Source organism: Danio rerio, chromosome 1 (genome assembly GCF_049306965.1).
Source record: "Danio rerio strain Tuebingen ecotype United States chromosome 1, GRCz12tu, whole genome shotgun sequence".
In the NCBI taxonomy this organism is placed as follows: domain Eukaryota; kingdom Metazoa; phylum Chordata; class Actinopteri; order Cypriniformes; family Danionidae; genus Danio; species Danio rerio.
Window position 1 is genome coordinate 15,412,104 of NC_133176.1, and position 19,111 is coordinate 15,431,214.

Sequence of the window (19,111 nt, forward strand, 5' to 3'; positions counted from 1 at the left end):
TGATATTTCAGGTTTTTTATTTTTTATTAAATTGCAACAATTTCAAAAACCTTTTTTACATCATCATTATGGGCTATTGTGTGTTGGGTTTTGAAGAAATAAATGAATTTAATCCCATTTTGGAATAAGGCTGTAACATAAATGGATAAAGTGAAGCGCTATGAATACTTTCTGGATGCACTGTATGTATTTCTACTGTGGGGGGACTCGGCGAAAACCCACAAGAACACAGGGAGAACATGCAAACTCCACACAAATGCCAACTGACCTAGCCAGGGCTCGAACCAGGGACCTTCATGCTATAAGGTGACAATGTTACCCACTGCACCACTGTGTCGCTGTTAGATGTATACTAGTTTATTGCTATAATTATATAGATACTTTGGTTAGTTAATTAGGTAGATAAAGATACATACTATATGGATGATATTTAAGCAAATTACATGAGGTGGATTGATGGATCGATAAGGCCTATTATAGTTACTAACTTGATAGGTAGGGTTTTATACAATAGACATTAATTCAGTTAATAAGATGTTGATAGATCGATATTGCATTGATAGGTGCGACTAGAGACAAAGGGGCTAATTTTCGATTTTTCTGGCTAAAGCTGTTAGTTGTCAAGTTGATGTTTGTTTATAGATAACGTGCCCTGCTTTTAGAGCGAAGATGTTACAATGGGAAAGAAAGTTCTCAGATATGGGATTGCTTGTATATTTTTTATTGGCTACATTTGCTCTTTTTTAACTAGGCTACTTGTTTTTTTGTTTTCTTTTATATTGTTCAAATACTTTACTCCACCGTACACCCCAAATTTCAGGCTATTAAATCCAGTTTGATTCTGCCTCGTCATGTGTAAGGGGAGGTTTGGCTTATATGGAGGAGGGGAGTGAGGGAGAAAGAGGAGCACGGGAGGGGGCTTCTCAACACGGCGAGGAGAGCATCGCTCATATTGCGCCTCTCTTACACCATCGTATATTTTTCTCAGGCTTATCGCTAATTACCCTCATTCATCCTTCATCCCGGCCAGCGTTTCAGCACTGCAGCATCCATTGGTGCGTGTGAGCAGCAGGAGTGCCGCAGGACACCGTGCGCGAGACCCGCACCGTCACGCCACAGGACGTCCGTCTGTCTCCCGTTCCCCAAAATCAACCACAACATGAGCCGGAGCTTCAGCCCTGACATCTGAGGCCGGAGCACAGCACGGCTCTTGACAACCGCAGCATCAGGACTGCCAGACACCGTTTCGTGGACACCGTCACGCGCTGAGGCTGAATGTCAAAAAGCTCGGCAGAAAGTCAGAGCAGGGGCGGCTCCGTCCGAGACGTGAGGATGGCCTCTTCCAACAATACCTCACCCGAAGGAGGCTCTCCGCCCCACCAGAACCGCATTCGCCAGGTCAGTGTGTGTGAGTGTGGAAAATGAACGCGTGCATTCCGCTTTCTGGTGTTCAGTGTGTGTGAGTGGGCGAGCGTGACACCCATGTTTCGCGGTCTTTTGGTCCATGATGCGGAGGATGAGGCGTTGTCCTGGTTACCGAATCCTTCAGAAGCATCCATAGACTATCGCAATGAAGTCTGTTTAGTTTATTCATGGCAACGTTGTTTTTTCTATCTATCTATCTATCTATCTATCTATCTATCTATCTATCTATCTATCTATCTATCTATCTATCTATCTATCTATCTATCTATCTATCTATCTATCTATCTATCTATCTATCTATCTATCTATCTATCTATCTATCTATCTATCTATCTTAGAAAAAATACAAGTTCAACAAGGTGGTTGTTTTGCAGTGATGTCATCGATCAAGTTAGATTTTCAAATCTGGTGAATAATAAATAGCCTAAATATGGTAAAGAATTAATAAATAAACAATGTGGCAATGGTTTATGGACAATCTTGTTTTAAACTTGTTTTAAACTTTAAACTAATTTCTAATTAGATAGATAGATAGATAGATAGATAGATAGATAGATAGATAGATAGATAGATAGATAGATAGATAGATAGATAGATAGATAGATAGATAGATAGATAGATGGATAGAATATATACGATTTCCTCTTTTTTTTTTTTTTTTATTAAAACTCAAGTGTTATTTTGGTATTTTGGCCTGGATTTTGACTACCCAAATGAAAAGCTTCCCAAATCAAATGCAGTGCAAATTGTGTAAATGCAAAAGGTATCATTTTCCTTTGACTTTTCACTTTGAATTTTCATGAACTAGTTAAAAGTGATTAAAATAATTGTACATTTATCTGTGTTATAATAAACCCCTCCAAAAAAGAGGTGCTTTTGTTTTGTAAACTCAGATTTGAAAGTGTACCTTTTAGGTTCTGTGTGGTTTAGGTTTCTGTAATTACTTAAATTTAATTTGAAATTTTCACATGTCAGTAATCAGAAAAAAGAAAAATGTCTTTATCACAATGTCTGCAAAATTATTCTATTCCTATTGATGAGAGAACGGAACCACTTATGGGGGTATTGGGCCAGTATGGACCTTTAAAGTTAAGAAAAATGCTGAAGTAAATGACCTGGTACCGGGTACGCTTAAATTTGTATTTACCGTTTTTCTATAACATATAAATTTGGGTGTACTAGTTTATTGTATAAGTTATTTTGTTAAATAAGCTCCAGATTTGACCTCAGTACTGACTAATCTAATGTATATGCACAAATATAATAGTATATAGCTTTCTATTAAAATATGAATTTAAAAGATTTGTGAGGGGTGTACTTATATATGCTGAGCACTGTAGATAGATAGATAGACAGACAGACAGACAAACAGACAGACTAAACGCATAGCAGGATACGATCAATTTGTTTTGGTTACTTTTCAGCTTACATGGGGACGCTTTAGTAACTGTGTGATTCCTGCAGTGACGTTTCACACCTGACAAACTGCCCAGTTAGAGCAGCATTGTTTGGATCCTTGGTGTTATTTTGGCATGTTTTTGAAGTGCCACCGCTTGAGATTCAATTTATTAACCTTGTTGTTTTTATGCTTGAACTCACAGCTGACGACCACGCAGAGCTTGTTAAAAAAAACTCTTCTATCACGCCCTTCTAAAAGAGCCATACAGTAGCACTCTTAGCCTCACTCACCCTGCTTATATCCCATATCATAAGCTAATTCATCAATGTAAGCCAGCCATAAATAAGTGATGGCCTGGCTGAGTCATGTAGGGCATTAGCCTGTCTGCATGGATGCATAGATGCCCTTCTGTGTCACTCAAAGGTGTTGTGCGATTTGTTGCTCAGAGCTTTCCCAGTACCATTTTTTCCACCCTATTTTTTTTTTTTGTTATGCTTCATTTTTAGAGCTGTCAGATCTAGTGCCTGTAGTAGGGTTTTCTTCATGGTCTGTTGAACTACATTTTAAACACTGGCTCTAAATTTGCCTTTCATCTCTTTATTGTGATGAATCCTAAATCAGTCTTCTCACTGCTTCCGATCTGACATCATGGACGCACACTGTGCCAAATGCTCTTGTAAGATTCAGCGGGTATCAAATAAACTGCTCGGCTCTGACAGTGGTTTGCTGTAAACAAAACAATGATTTCTGGGATACTTTTTTTAAACAAGATAATTATATTTCAATCTTTCTACTCATACATTTACTGTTTACGATTTTTGTACATTACACAGTATTTAACTGTAATATGAACTGTATTTTACTGTAGGACAGTTATGCAGTATGTTACTGTATTTTATAGTTGCATTGTGAAAATTACTGTATATTATACTGTAAATACATATACTAAATGGTGATGTAAATGTAAATTGTATTTTTGCTGTAATTGATTTATAGTAAGTTACAATTGATACTACAGGAAATTGTTAATAGTGTTGAAATTGAATATGTTGCAAATATTTGAGAAATTATAAGATTCAGGGGGTATCAAAGAAAACCGTTAAGTTTTGACAATGGTTTACTGTAAACAACATGATAATTTCTGGGTTACTTTTTAATAAAATAACAATCATTTTAGTCATTTTAAACATTTGTAGTCACACATTACATTAAAATGCTACAAACATTTGAGAAATTGTAAGATCCAGTGTGTATTAAATAAACTGCACAACTTTGAAAGGGGTTTGCTGTAAACCAGTGGTTCCCAACTGGTTTGGCCATGGGACCCACATTTTTACATGGTCATCAACCCGCGACCCAAATTTTTAGGAACTATAATATAATTTTAGGAATTATAATTAATTTGTATTTATTTGTTAACATACTGTATACAAGTAGTAACAGATAAATCATAAGAAAATCACCAAGACTTACAAATAAACAATATTTGATTATTGTCATTGAACAAAATGTCTTAAATTATAGAAATATTACAAAGTAAAAACGACAAATGTTTGGTTTCTAAAAGTGATCTTGTGAGAGCACATCACTACATATGACACACTGAAGTTTTAAGCCTTTTTTGTCGTCAATATATGTATATCCATACTTTACATATTCAGGGTCGTACTTATTTTGACATATTTGTTGCTATAACTAAATCAAATTTCACATGTCAAACGATACAGTCGTCGCTCGCACATTTCAAAATAAAAGTGTTGTATAAGCAAAATAAGTTAAAAATTAAACATTTGTTGTTTTTTTGACTACACACTCTGCGACCCACCAGTTGAGAAACACTGCTGTAAACAAACTAAGTATTTTTGGGATACTTTTTTAAAAACAAGATAATATTATTTAATCTTTTATTGCTTATGCATTGAATTTAATATGTTGCACCTATTTGAGATATTGTAAGATTTAGCAGGTATCAAAGAATCTGTTTAGCTCTGACAGTGGTTTGCTGTAAACAAAACAAGGATTTTTGGGATACTTTTTTAAAGGGGCAATCAACAGTGTATTTTTAAGTCTTGGTTGTGTTTATAAGATGCAAAGCAATGTGTACTCATGCTTCATTTGTAGAAAATCATGTTATTTTTTATATTTCTTGCTTTGATTATATACAGCTACTCTGCTAACATGAAAACGACTGTCATATTTCCTAGTTCCTCTGAAAGGCCCGCCCTTAAGAGGCTCTGATTGGTCAGCTAACATAATGTGCTGTGATTCATGGATCAGCTCCACATCCCCACGTCACGCCCCTAACAAGCATGTGCATAAGCACTGTAAACAGTCAACCAGAGCAGCTCTTAGCAGTCTGAATCAGACAGAAAATGAAAAGGGCACGCCTGAGCACACCTCACGCTCACACCTCATGCTTTCTAAAATAAAATCTGACAAGTGTCTTTCACATATATTCGGAATAAACATGTGTAAGTAATATGAAACGTTCACATGTCTTTTGCGATTTTGTTATTTGAGATGTATACAAACATCCCAAGGGGGGTGGGGGTATAGCATTGGGGATGTTGATGACGCCACGTATCTGGAGAGCAGAGAGGGATGCGGTGGAGGAGGGGTGTGTGACGTATTTGAGCACCGGGAAGGAGACGCGCAATATCCGGGAGATTATAATTCTAGTCTCGGAACTTCAGGGAGACTTGGGATGTCTGTGTACAACACATAGAAAACACCTGCATAGAGAGACACGCATAGAGACACTGCACGCGCTGCTAAAGATTGTGGCTGATTGCAGTGGTTTGATGGATAAATATAAATTTGTAGCTAAATTGTTAGCGGTGCTAAACAGCATTTCCGTTTGTTTGTATCCTTGTTTACATCCTCGCTACAACATACCGTTAAGGCTAGAAACTGTGCATGCAATTGATCAATTTTAACAATTAAAAATACTTACAAGTTGTGGCTCACAATCCACAGCTTTGTCGGTTGGAGGAATTTTTAGCCGAATCCAGCACTGAACTGGGAGAGATTATAGAAGCTCTCCTTTGTCAAAGGTTAGCTGTGTATTTATTACAATTCTCTGGAACATAATTAAAATTAAATTGTAAGCACTTCTCTCTTTGTGTCTTATCCTTTTGAAGCCCAAAAACAAAACAGAATAAGCTCTGTGGAAATAGCAGCATTTAGACAACATTTTAGCTTTCTCTACTACAACAATACAGTGCATCTGGCCTTGCCCCGTTGCTGCACAGGGTGAATGCATGTAACCTGAAGCATTTATTATCTTAATAACCTGGATGTATTTTGTTGTAGTCCCCAAACTTCTTTCGCTGTAGGCTTTGCTAAGCTAACTCTGTAAAAGCCAATGTCTCCCTTTGCATTGAACTTTGAGCGCCTTACATTTAGAGATGTTGTTTATGTTCACACAGCTACATTACACATCAACTAAAGTTTAAAATGTGACATTGTAGTGGACCACCCCTTTAACAAGATAATAATAGTTCAACCTTTCTACTCATCCATTGAATTTAATATGTTGCCAGTATTTGGGAAATTGTAAGATTCAGTGCGTACTAATGGTTTGCTGTAAACAAAACAATGATTTCTTAACAAGATGTTATTATTTAAACCTTTCCACTCGCACATTGAATTAATTATGTTGTAAATATTTGAGAAATTAGTTAGAAATGTGGAAATATCAAAGTTATCCTAGACCATTTTGTCTTCTGTTTATGTGCATATTAAATGGATTGTTTCCATGAAAGATTACATTTACTTTTCATTTACTCTTATTCAGGCCATGTAAAAAAATGTAAAATTTATAAAAGTAAAATTGATATTGCTTTTATATTGCTTTTATTTGCACAGCACCTTTCAATACATATTTATTCATACTAAGATTGCTGTTTGGGTTGATTATTGGGATTGTAGATGCTTCCCTCTTTAAAGCTGTCATGTTAACCCTTTATCCTTTCTATTTTGCATAAATCTTCAAATATACAGTTTAAAGAGTAAATAAAACATATAAATAAAAGTAAATAAAACAAAAAAAATACAGAGTTTTATACTTAAAAACATCACACTGCAGTCATTGTGTCAGTTTGAATACTATTACTTTATTACTTTTACAACCATTTTTGATTACTGAGTGTGTTATAGATGGTACAGAATGTGTGCACCCTAAATAAAATATCCTGTTACCTGTTGTCCATATACTGAAAGAGACTGGGCTGAATTCTCCTTCCGAAGCTATTTCCTGTCAAGCGCACTCTAATGCAGTTTTCTATTGGCTCCTGAGTTATGATATGAGAGAGTGCTGTCAGGGTCTCTCTGCGTAATTAGATTCCAGTAATGGACCGAGCACTGCAGGCACATACACACAGGCGTCATCTCATTGCATGAATACCATCTCACTGCCACTCCTAAAGCCTTTGTCCACCAGCTAAAACAACATCCGAATATATGAAAATCTACCAATACAGCGTGGAACCTAAATGAAAAGTGTTTCGTTTTCATTTAATTTCAGCTGTCAATTTAGGAAGTAATTCTGCAGAGCCTAATTCAATTAAGCTGCAATCTGTTCCCAAATTCTGTGCACTAACTTCTTAAACTGAGAGGGATGAATGGAGATGCGGAGTGGTTAGAAAACAACAGGACCGACTATATTATGGTGCAGGTCTAAAAATAGGCCACCATCAGTCTAGTCGTTCCTACTGCCACACTTTGCTTCCCCTCTGGAGAGGGTGGTGTATTTCTACCTGCAGGGCCGGCTGGGCAGAATGTATTCAACTGCACTTCTGCCACATGGAACTAGCTGTTAGCGGATGGAAGAATGCCACAAGCATTCCTCTACACTGTAGTAAACATAGCATTGCTTATTGTGTTTGTGTTATTCACAAGTTGGAGCTTTTTGTATGACTGGGCAACTTTGTTTTTATTTGTAATGCTTAAAATGCTAAAAAGAAGAGCATTTACATAGTAACTACATAATACCTGAAATAGCCATCATGGACAGAGACTGCATAATAATCCCTAAGAGAAAAACAGCGTAATTTCAAACTACAACGGGTGAAATCATTATTAAACAGGTAAATGACTTTCTAATAATGCTGTGTTCACACCAGATGTGGTACACGCAGATAAATAGCGCTATTCGCCTGTAAATAGACGCGCAAACATTTTGAGTTTACTCGCTTCATTCACACGTCAAAGTCACTTCTCAACAGACACAGATTTGTGTCAAGCGCGGGCTTCTGTCTGTCTGGTGACACTAGCTTCATTGCTAAATAGCTAAAATGGTTTTTATTGAGAAAGTAGCTGTGTTTATGTGCTTTAGGAAGGATGAAAAACAGCGTTGATTAGTTTGGAGCCATGTCTGAGTCTACTAGAATCTTTCTGAGGTGCACCCAGCTCTGTGAGCTCTTAAACTTGTCTAGAAATTATACTTGGGTAATGAAAGCTTTCAATGGTGCGTTTGACTGAGCCAAGCCCAGTTTGGTGAATTTTTGTCCGGCATCAGCAAGTGGACTTCCCCCGGGACACCAACAACAGGTGCTATGTCATAAACATTCCCCTACAAGAGAAAGATCCTGATTTGTTAACGCAGCGAATGTCCCCTGAAGTGATTTGCACGAAGTGAAGTTTCATAAACTAATTTCGAGAGGAGCACGTGATATGATTGAGCACAGCTCATCTGTAATCAGTAATAATCCAATCAAAATGATCCTAGTTTACTATAAATGGATCATTTTCTCCCTACTGCTCTATCTTCGTTTTGGAAGAATTCCCCCTTCCACCCCATCTCCTCCTTTTCCTCCCTTTCTAAAGGGGGAGCTCTCGAGACCTACCTGATCTGAGATCTCCTGATATGCTTATTGACCAGGCGGGATCCCTGGGCTCAAATATCTCCAAGCTCAGGGTTCTCTCCCGGAACAGCATGCCAAACCTGCTATAAATGGCAATAATATCTAAGCGGGATCTCTTGAAATGCGCTTCAAGCACGTTAATCGCGCAAAACACTCAACTCGCGCTGCTTAATTTGTGAGAAACGCATCATTCACGGCGCCTCATTTGCGCATATCACGCCACAGGTATTTTATTTGTGTCTTTGCATTGACTTAACAAGTAAATCACTCACGCTTGAAGCTTCTTCCACATCTGGTGTGTACGCAGCATAAGTCCATCTCTCTCTTTTGTATGTTGCAGTGCTTTATTTTTACCATAGTAATATTGTGATCTCCTGATTGCAAAAGAGAAATACTGGGAAATCTCTGTGTAGACTGATCATGCAGGAGACACTAGCTCTAAAGTGGTGAATTAGTAACGTTTTTTGCCGTTCTGATGTTAACTGCAGATGTGAAGAAACGGCAGAAGAAAGTAGTTCCTTATACAAAAGGGTTTTGAGATATGCAGCCATATCGCACTGCTTGTTGTGTGATATTGCTCATTTATCTGTTCACATTTTATATTAAACGTTCAACACTGAAAATGATTCATGTGATTTACTAAATTTTTTTGATGGTTGCAAACACTTTTTACAGGCTAAATTTAAATCAATTAAATTTAGTGATGTTCAACTTAATTTGTTTGTTTTATTTCAGCCCATATAAAATGGTTGCAACGACTTACCTTTAAAAAATTGGTCAAATCCTGAACTGAATTAAAATTATTGTAACAAGCAAAGGATACCAAACCGAAAAAGCGACAGAACATTGCTCTGGTTAGTGGTTACTATTATTAGGAGTGAACTAGGCTCTTTATACACATTAAAACGCAACTCTAGAGGCTCCAGACTACAAATATACCTCTTACAATGCAAAATCCTAACTAACTGTGCACTTTTTAGGGCAAACTCTGTGAAGCATTGTTACTAACAGTTAAAAAACTGAGATAAACATATAAAACTACTGATTTATAAATATTGATTGTGTATTGATTTGTTTTTGAGGCCAATAATGAGTCCTTTCATTGGAATGGATCCTGTTGAATAAGAAGCAGACACTATTGATTGCCAACCTCGCAATGTCTCTGCGTTGTGAGTTTGAACTAAGGTTATTGTTAAAATTATACTCCTCTTTGAAGAAAATGTATGTGAAATTTACTCATGGATCTGTAAACTTGTTGTGGTACTGATCTTTGTAGGGGCAGTTGTGATTAATGGTCAGTGACTTGTGATCTAAAGGTCGCAGGTTTGCTTCTTATGTTGGGCTTAGATTGTAGGTGATGACAAAACTATGACTGGGATGAAACCCTTGAGCAAGACACCAACCCGCCAACTGCTCTGTGGTATGTTCACTACTGTGTGTGTGGAACCAGCCTGATCTCTCGTGGAACTATTTTACATTTTGTCAGTTTAGTCACTAAATTGTGTAAATTCGTAGGGGTTCAGTCATACAAAAATTTATGATTTTTAAAAAGGTGTGGCACCAAACCAAACCCCTAAACCCAACCATCACTGGGGAAAGAGCAAATCATCCTATATTGTTTGAATGAGATTGTACTAATTCATATAAATTAGCCACTTCCTTGTTAAACTTGACATCGCATGTTCATTTACACAAGTTGATTTGATTCTTTAGGGTTTTGGTTAACAGTCTGTAAGTTGCATTGGATTTCTCAATAGTAGTATAAATAAATACACTATTTACCCTGTCAGAAAGACCCCAGAACACAGTGTGCTGTTTCGCTTTATGCCTCTTTAAATGCTAGTGAACTGCTGCTCCATTGCCCTGTGTTTTACTATTACATACTCAAGCTAAACTATCGTTAGCCACTCAGCTGTCTGTTTACAGAAAGGGTGGACTCTCTAATTTGCTTGGAGTTTGTGTGTGAAGAAATAGCTGGTTAAGAATAAACTGTCATCAAATTCAATTATGGCTGAGACTATAGAATATGTCACTCATATAGTTTTGTATAGGGAAAAGTTTAACGGTTAATATGGCGATTAAAAGTATTGTTGATACCGATGCTTCAATTAAATATTTTATAGTGATTTTATAATTTTTTTTAATCATCTTCAGTATTATTATTATTAAATAAATAGACATAATTCCTTTTTGACATGTATTAAAATGACAGAACATTATTAATTAAACAACATATGGCTACACATTCACTGGCCACTTTATTAGCTACACCCTACTAGTACTAGGTTGGACCCCCTTTTACTTTAGAACTGCCTTAAACCTTCGTATAGATTCAACAAGGCACTGTAAATATTCCTTTTAGATTTTGGTCCATATTGACATGATAGCACCACGCTGTTGCTGCAGATTTGTCGGCTGCACATCCATGATGCGAATCTCCCATTCCACCAAATCCCAAAGGTGCTCTATTGGATTAAGACCTGGTGACTGTGGAGGCAATTTGAGTACAGTGAACTCATTGTCATGTTCAAGAAACCAGTCTGAGATTTTGTGCCCACAGAACTGCCACTCACTAGATATTTTCTCTTTTTTGGACAATTCTCTGTAAATCCTAGAGACGGTTGTGTGTGAAAATCCCAGTATATAAGCAGTTTCTGAAATACTCAGAGCAGCCCGTCTGGCACCAACAACCAATGCTCAGAGTTACCAATGTTCAAAATTACTTAAATCACCTTTTTTCTTCATTTTGATGCTCATTTTAAACTGCAGCAGATCGTCTTGACCATGTCTACATACCTAAATGCATTGAGTTGCTGCTGGTTAGAAATTTGCATTGATGAGCACTTGGACAGGTGTACCTAATAAAGTGCCCATATATAGCAAAACTTTATTAGTATTATTAAGATGTTAAAATCATGAATCATTCATTAAGAAACAAAAACATAGAAAAGATCAATACTTCTGTTTAAGGATAGATTCTTTTGATTCATTGCCAGTACCGAAAATATCGATACTTTAGTATCAATACATCCACCCTTAAACGCAACTAATCTGGGAACCATCTAGTAAATAAAGCAAATTTGGCCACCATTGTAATGTCCTTACACCAGCCAATCAGATGGGAACTTGTCATTTCACATCTCGCCATATTCCGTATAATATGCATCTGGTGGTCAGTAAACAGACATATGCAAGCACCACTGCCAAATACCATCAAATAATAATAGCAGTTGTTGTTGTATTCATCGTTTGTATGTATTTCTTTGGTGTTCACTCATACTGCATTGGCTTGAGGCTCAATGATGCTCTGTAGCTCATGCATATTAACAAATAGTCATCTGAATAGCAAGAGAGTAGAATTATCTGTCTGGCCTAATGCCTTTGAAGTTTTCTCATTAATTTATTAGCACATTGCCAACATCCTGCCGTTCCCTCCGTGAATTTATGTATTATACTCAATAATTTATGCCACCGCTTTCAGCTGTGTGACTCATTTTACAGCCGAAACCGTCTGGACAGGTGCAGATCTTACCAACCGGTTCAGTTTATCTTTGCTTTTCTTGTCTTCTGTTTGTCCATAACTCAGTCAATCTCCCTGTGGGTGAAGTATGATGTGATGAACAGGAAGGAGACTGTAATGGAGCAGAAGGGTTTTTATTGCATTACACAGCTGCCCATTGTGGGTAGTGGGTGCCAGGCCTGGTCTGCCCTCTGAGGACTGTTTCCATGGCAACCTCGCTGTCCAGCACGGTCTACACACAATTTAAAACTTTAATGATCAGCGTTATTGACCGTCATTATCCATTATCATCATTTCCCGCATTATGATATTGATGCAATATGAAACTTTGCACAGAGGCTGTATAAATGTTGGGGTTTTCTAGTCTGTAGTAGGCTGTGTGTTTGCGGTAGTTTGCCATTTCTTTGTATCAGCGAAGCATAGTATTATCAAATAGTATTATAGCACAACATGTTTGACTGTCTTCACATACAATGGGTACGGAAAGTATTCAGACTCCTTTACATTTTTCACTCTTAGTTATATTGCAGCCATTTGCTAAAATCGTCTAGGTTCATTTTTCCCTTGTTAAGGTACCCACAGCAGCCCATATTGACAGAAAAACACAGAATTGTTGACATTTTTGCAAATTTATTAAAAAAGAAAAACTGTTGGTCACATGGTCCCTTATCAGAACCATTACTTGGTATTTAACAGAAGCACCCTTTTGATCTAATAAAGCCATGAGTCTTTTTGGGAAAGATGCAACAAGTTTTACCACACCTGGATTTGGGGATCCTCTGCCATTCCTCCTTGCAGATCCTCTCCAGTTCTGTCAGGTTGGATGGTAAACGTTGGTGGACAGCCATTTTTTAAGATCTCTCCAGAGATGCTTAATTGGGTTTAAGTCAGGGCTGAGGTTGAGCCATTCAAGAACAGTTTACAGTATATATTATTTGTGTAATTGTTATATTTTAAATTTAAACATTTCAAATGGTATAAAGAAACATTAATTAATTTATTTCATATGATAATAATTAAAAAAATTGTCTTTATAAATTGACTTACAAATAATATTTAATAATGCTGTAATTTTTTTTGCATTAAATAGTATAAACATTACCTAAATTAAGTTATATCAACAGGGAATGCTATTTTATTTAGTATTTTATTACATTTTAAAGCACTTTTGTCATTTTGATGGTTTTAAGATATATTGTTGTATATTTATTTATAATATATATATAAATGTTTTATTCATTTTTATTCACATTTTAGTAATCACATTTTATCAAACAATGAAAATGAGAAATAATAGTACAATTTTTAAATATGCCATTTATTGCAGATTTTTGTTTTCAGTTATTGTAACAAATTTTTATTTAAATTTAATTGTTGAATTAAATTGCTTAAAATATTAATTATTTAATTCACATATTCATTCAGTTTATTTTAAATTATTAAAATTACTCAAATAAAATGCATAAAAACAATAAAGACTTTAAAACAGACAAACACACATTCAAATTACTAAAACTATAACTTGCATGAAAAGGATATTATGAAAAATCTAAATAATAAATGCTATATCAGGTGATGTAGTGGCGCAGTATGTAGTGCTGTCGCCTCACAACAAGAAGGTTGCTGGTTCGAGCCTCGGCTGGGTCAGTTGATGTCTCTGTGTGGAGTTTGCATGTTCTCCCTGCCTTTGCATTGGTTTCCTCCGGGTGCTCCGGTTTCCCCCACAGTGCAAAGACGTGCGGTACAGGTGAATTGGGTAGGCTAAATTGTTCGTAGTGTATGATAGTAGGTAGTGTGTGGATGTTTCCCAGCAATGGGTTGCGGCTGGAATGGCATCCGCTGCATAAAAATGTGCTAGATAAGTTGGCGGTTCATTCCGCTGTGGCAACCCTTGATTAATAAAGGGACTAAGATGAAAAGAAAATAAATGAATGAATGAGTAAATGCTATGTCTTGACACAAAAACTTAGTAAATCATTAGAGAGAAACTCCCAATGAAAACCAAATCTTATGGAAAGTGTGAAACATAAAAACTAACATGTTTATATAATGTACTAAAATCATGAGCAGCTAGTTTTATCATCAGTTAAACTGATTAAAAAGGCAAGTGTTTAACAGTTTAATCCGCATGATTGGCTGTTTTTGAGGGGTGAGGGTGGGAGTAACATGGAATGCATCTCATTCTATAAAATATTAATGAATCACCAATCAGGACTTCCCGCAAGAATGGATCAATGATGTCTTGAGGACGAGTGAAAAACAGATGGGCGTATGGACTAGAAACAATCTGAAAGAAGTGGTGGATACATTAAGGCACTAGACCTTGAGATAATGTCTCCTAAAAATGTTTGGATGATTTCCATGTTCTCAGAAGGATTGATAAACAGATAGACTCTTTGCTACCATCAACAAACTGTACTTTAAAAACCCAGACACTGTCAAAAAATTTAAATCCAGTAATTTTCTTTTGCTGGTTTAAATTTGTTATATTTATAACAAACATTTAACATTTAAATAGTTTATATTTTTCATAATTTTCATGTTAGTTTTAGTAATTTGGCTGTTTTTTGCAATCATTCTTGGTTGTTTTAGTAATATTTAAAAAAATATATAAATTATATAAAAAAAAATCTATTTTGCTTCAGTTAAACTTTGAAAATGGGAATGCAAGCATGCAAAAAATAAAAAATAAAAAATCTACACGTTTACACCCACGGAGCCACTGCAACAGTCGCCATTTGGTTTGTTGTGTCTGTTAGTGTGGTGCTGTGGTGTTCACACTGACCAGCTAAGCATTTGTTGAATGCACCAGTGTCACTCTTTACATGTAAATATGTTTGTTTGAATACATTTTACATTGATAATGGCAGTCTACAATGTCAAGCATTGATAAATTATAGGTGCAAGAGACAACCCGATGCTTGTGATCTTATATTTTGTTGTCATAATGTAGACATCGGTCACGTCACTGTCAGCTGAAGTGACTGTGGTTCTTCCCACTGAGTGGCAAAAACACTTACTGGCAGCATTTGGGTACAACGTGAAATCTGCGAAAACGTCTAAATGGAGAAAGGCTGTTGTGTGATCTACTGTACCAATCGATTCAACAATAATTACAATTTCATATTCTAATACGATATTTATTGTATTGTAATATGAATATTATTTTATCTACCCATTATATGCAGGATAGATAGTCAAGTTACAGTAGGAAAGGCAAAAAGTTTTTCCTTACCAGCAGTGCTATGCAAAGTATAGATAGGCAGAAGATTTGATAGATAGACAGGCTAGTATTTAAAACATGAGTAGATTGTTCAGTATTGACATCACTAATAAATATTTTAAAGTTACCACAAATATCGAAACTTTGCAGTTAGTACGTTATTTTGGAAATCATTTTGGCTAACTCAAGTTGTTTTTAAATTTTAATATGCAAATGAATGTGCAAATATATAGAAGCAAAAGCTATTTGCTTAGTTGCTATCGTTATCAGTGATAATTGTCTTTTATATTTCTGTTTTTGCAGCTGCTTCTATTACAACCTGTCACCTTTTAGAAGCTATTCAAGGACATGCTTGTGGGTGTGTTCATGTGGAAAATGTATGTGAATGGATACCCCTAAGCTCCGCCCTCTTCTGGAAAGCAGCAGCTCCTTTTCATTTAAAGGGGCACACACAAAAATGGTGCATTTTACTTGTTACCAAATAGGGGCAAATTTGACAGCCTACATGTACAGTTGAAGTTGGAATTATTAACCATCCTGAATTATTAGCCTTCCTGTATATTTTTCACCACGATCTCTGTTTAACTGAAAAAACTCAACACTTTACTAAGCTTAATAGTTTTAATAACTTATTTCTGATAGCTGATTTATTTTATCTTTGTCTTGATGACAGTACGTAATATTTTACTAGATATTTTTCTACACATTAGTATTGAGCTTAAAGTGCACATTAACAAGGTTATTTAGCTAAGTTAGTGCAATTAGAAAAGTCATTGTATAATGATGGTTTGTTCGGTAGACAGTTGCAAAAGAATATTGCTTAAGGAGGCTGTTGTTGTGATCGCCAGTGGTGTTTTTTTTTTTTTTTTTTTGCTGGAGATTACTTTTGGTATTTCTAATGAACTACAACCCCCAAAACTCTTTTTAATCATCAAATCCTGCAGCAGCTGACAATAATCTGGACACTCACACACACAGACTCAGCTGAGGCTTGTGATGGACTGATTACATGGACTATATATACATTTTACATTCACATTCTCATTGCTGAGTCTTGTTTCTTTATGTAGCATTTTTTCCTTGTTTGTTTTCCTGTGCTTTTTGATTCTTGCCTGGTCATTGATTCTTGATTCTCATTTTGATTGTTGCCACCTAGCCTAGCCTAACCTTTTGCCTGTATTTTGACCACATTTATTGGAATACCCTCAACAGTGTTACTGTTTTGCTCCTGTTTTTGGCCATTGTCTGTTTGACCTTCCCTATATTAAACTGCATTTGGATCCTCGCTTTCGCTGTCAGCATCTGCTTTGTAACAGGGTCTAATATTATTGACTTGACTAATATTATTGATTATTGACTAAAGCTTCTTTTATTCTAGCCAAAATAAAACAAAAAAGACTTCCTCCAGAAGAAAAAAGATTCATTGCTTTGTTAAAGATCATTTGGAAAATATTTGAAAAAGAAAAATTAAAATCACAGGAGGGCTAATCATTTTGACTTGAGCTATAACAAACACGATCTTTTGGTTATTTTGAGCTGAAACTTCACAGACAAATACTGAAGACACCATCTTATGGAAAGGGCCATATGGCGTCTTAAACAGATCGAAAGTGTCCCAAGATTTGCATTCTGGGCAAGGTAATGTCCTGATCCTTGAAAGCCTCTGCAAGGAGAGGGCAGACCGAATGGCTGATCTCACACACATGCACACACAATAGCCTGCCCTTTCCAGAGAGCTAATTGAGTAGAGTGTGTTTACGAAGGCTTGCTGATGCTCTGATGTGATTGCTGGTCCCGTCTGTTGTCTGCATACTTTTATTGATCTTTCTTTATTTTTCCCTCTCAGTCCTTCCCTTTGACTATACCCACCTCCACTTTTTCCACTTTCCTCTTAAAATTTGAGTTCATGTTTTGTCATGATGTTTCAGAATTAGCTTGGCAAATCAGCGATTTGTATTAAGTCGAATGTTTTATGATTCATCATTTATCAGTTGTTTTAGGGAGTGGCTGTTTAGCAAGCGCCTCACATGACTGATATTTCCTCTGCATCCAAATCTTATTATGATGGTGAGAGGGATAAAAGGTATTTGGCAATTCAATTATTTGTAATATTGATTCTTGACACATTAGTGAAATTTGTATTATTTTAAAACAGATTTTAATCATTCATTTATTCATCCATTCATTCAAATATTACAAGCATAAATTATTAAAAACAACATACAAATTTAATAAACAGTGCTATAGGGTTTTCTGGAGAGTCTAACAGTATTGAAGCACAGAAATGAAAAGATCAAATGAAAACTAACTCTAAAAACTTACATTAAAGTATTCCACAACATCCATTCTTGTCTCAGGACAAATCTGAAAAACTTGTGTGATCCACTTCTAATGTTGACTACTATAGTCTTCATTGTGTAAATAATTAAATGCAATTGTTCTTTGTTAAAGCTACATATTTGATTACTTCTAGTGCCCAAATGGTTTAAATTCACTTGAAATCTTGCATAGTCACATGCAGACCTAAAGAATCTGTGTTTTCTGGTTAATATCCAATGCAACATTGCAGATCCTGTGATGTGACGATTACAGATTTGCATATTGTGATATTAATTCTAAAACAATATATTGTGCAGCCCTAATTAAAACCCCCAAAATACATTTTATCTTTTCGCCCACTATCTTTTGAACCCCAGTCGTTAGTACCTACTGGAAAAGCATCCTGCAATTGTAACTGTGGTATTGTTGTTATAATAAAGACAAATCAACTTCCTAATACAGTGATTTATGATGTGGGTTTATTGTATATCAATACATTAGTGACATTTAAACTTTGAGTCCATACAGTTTGAAAGAAAGAGGCCAATCTTAACTATAGCAACCCTCACTTATTACATGTGTGCTTTTTATGCACATGCAGAATCTTGAGCTGGGCAATGAATAAGAGGCTTCTGGACTCAGTGTCACCACGCTTACTTCTATTTGATTTCTGTAAATGTGTTTCTTTTCTTGATGGCGCTCCGAGTTAATGTAGGATGATTCAGACACTAAATCAGAGAGAATGGATCATCGTGTGCTGTCTGTATGTTTTAGTAAAGATGACGTCATGATATACTGCAGCTCCCTTATTTTGGTATTTGAGTGCAAGCTTCAGGAATGGCCTGTATCAAATGTAAATTTATGGAAAACATGACATTTAGTTGTTTCATTTAAACATGTATAAGGTCTGAGCAGTATTGATCAAATAATTATTTTCCCATAGGATTTTTTTTTAACTGGGGCAGGGATTTCAATGATCATTCCGCAAATGATTTCAACTCCTTTAGTTATTTATGAACAAAAAGGCAAAGAACAAATGTTAAAATGTAATGTAATAATACATTTTATCAGCTTTAAAAATAAACAAGAATAAGTAAGTCTATGGTATGTTATAATTCCTCTCATACATTCATTAAATAAGTACAGTTTTGTCAACCGCAATACAAACAAATGTTGGAGCACCATAAGATTTTGTGTGAGGTCTGCCATGCTTTTCACTGTGCACACAAACGACTGCTGTGCAGACAGATCTAATCAATTCATCTTAAAGTATGCAGATGATACAGTATTAATATCTTTACTGAGCAAGGTAGAAGTTATGGGATTGCACCAGCAAGATGAGAATAATCTTGTGGAGTGGT

General features: G+C 35.9%; 1 protein-coding gene across 10 annotated transcripts in view; it reads left to right on the top strand.

Moving 5' to 3' along the window:
• Nucleotides 1-911: 911 nt before the first annotated feature.
• ank2a (ankyrin 2a, neuronal) overlaps nt 912-19,111 on the top strand; it is a 134,253-nt gene continuing 116,053 nt past the window's right edge. For all 10 annotated transcript variants that reach the window (XM_068221008.2, XM_073949435.1, XM_073949406.1 and 7 more), the window contains exon 1: nt 912-1,398. In XM_068221008.2, the coding sequence (XP_068077109.2) occupies nt 1,276-1,398 (123 nt within the window). In that variant the 5' untranslated portion in view covers nt 912-1,275. The remainder of the gene's footprint in view (nt 1,399-19,111) is intronic.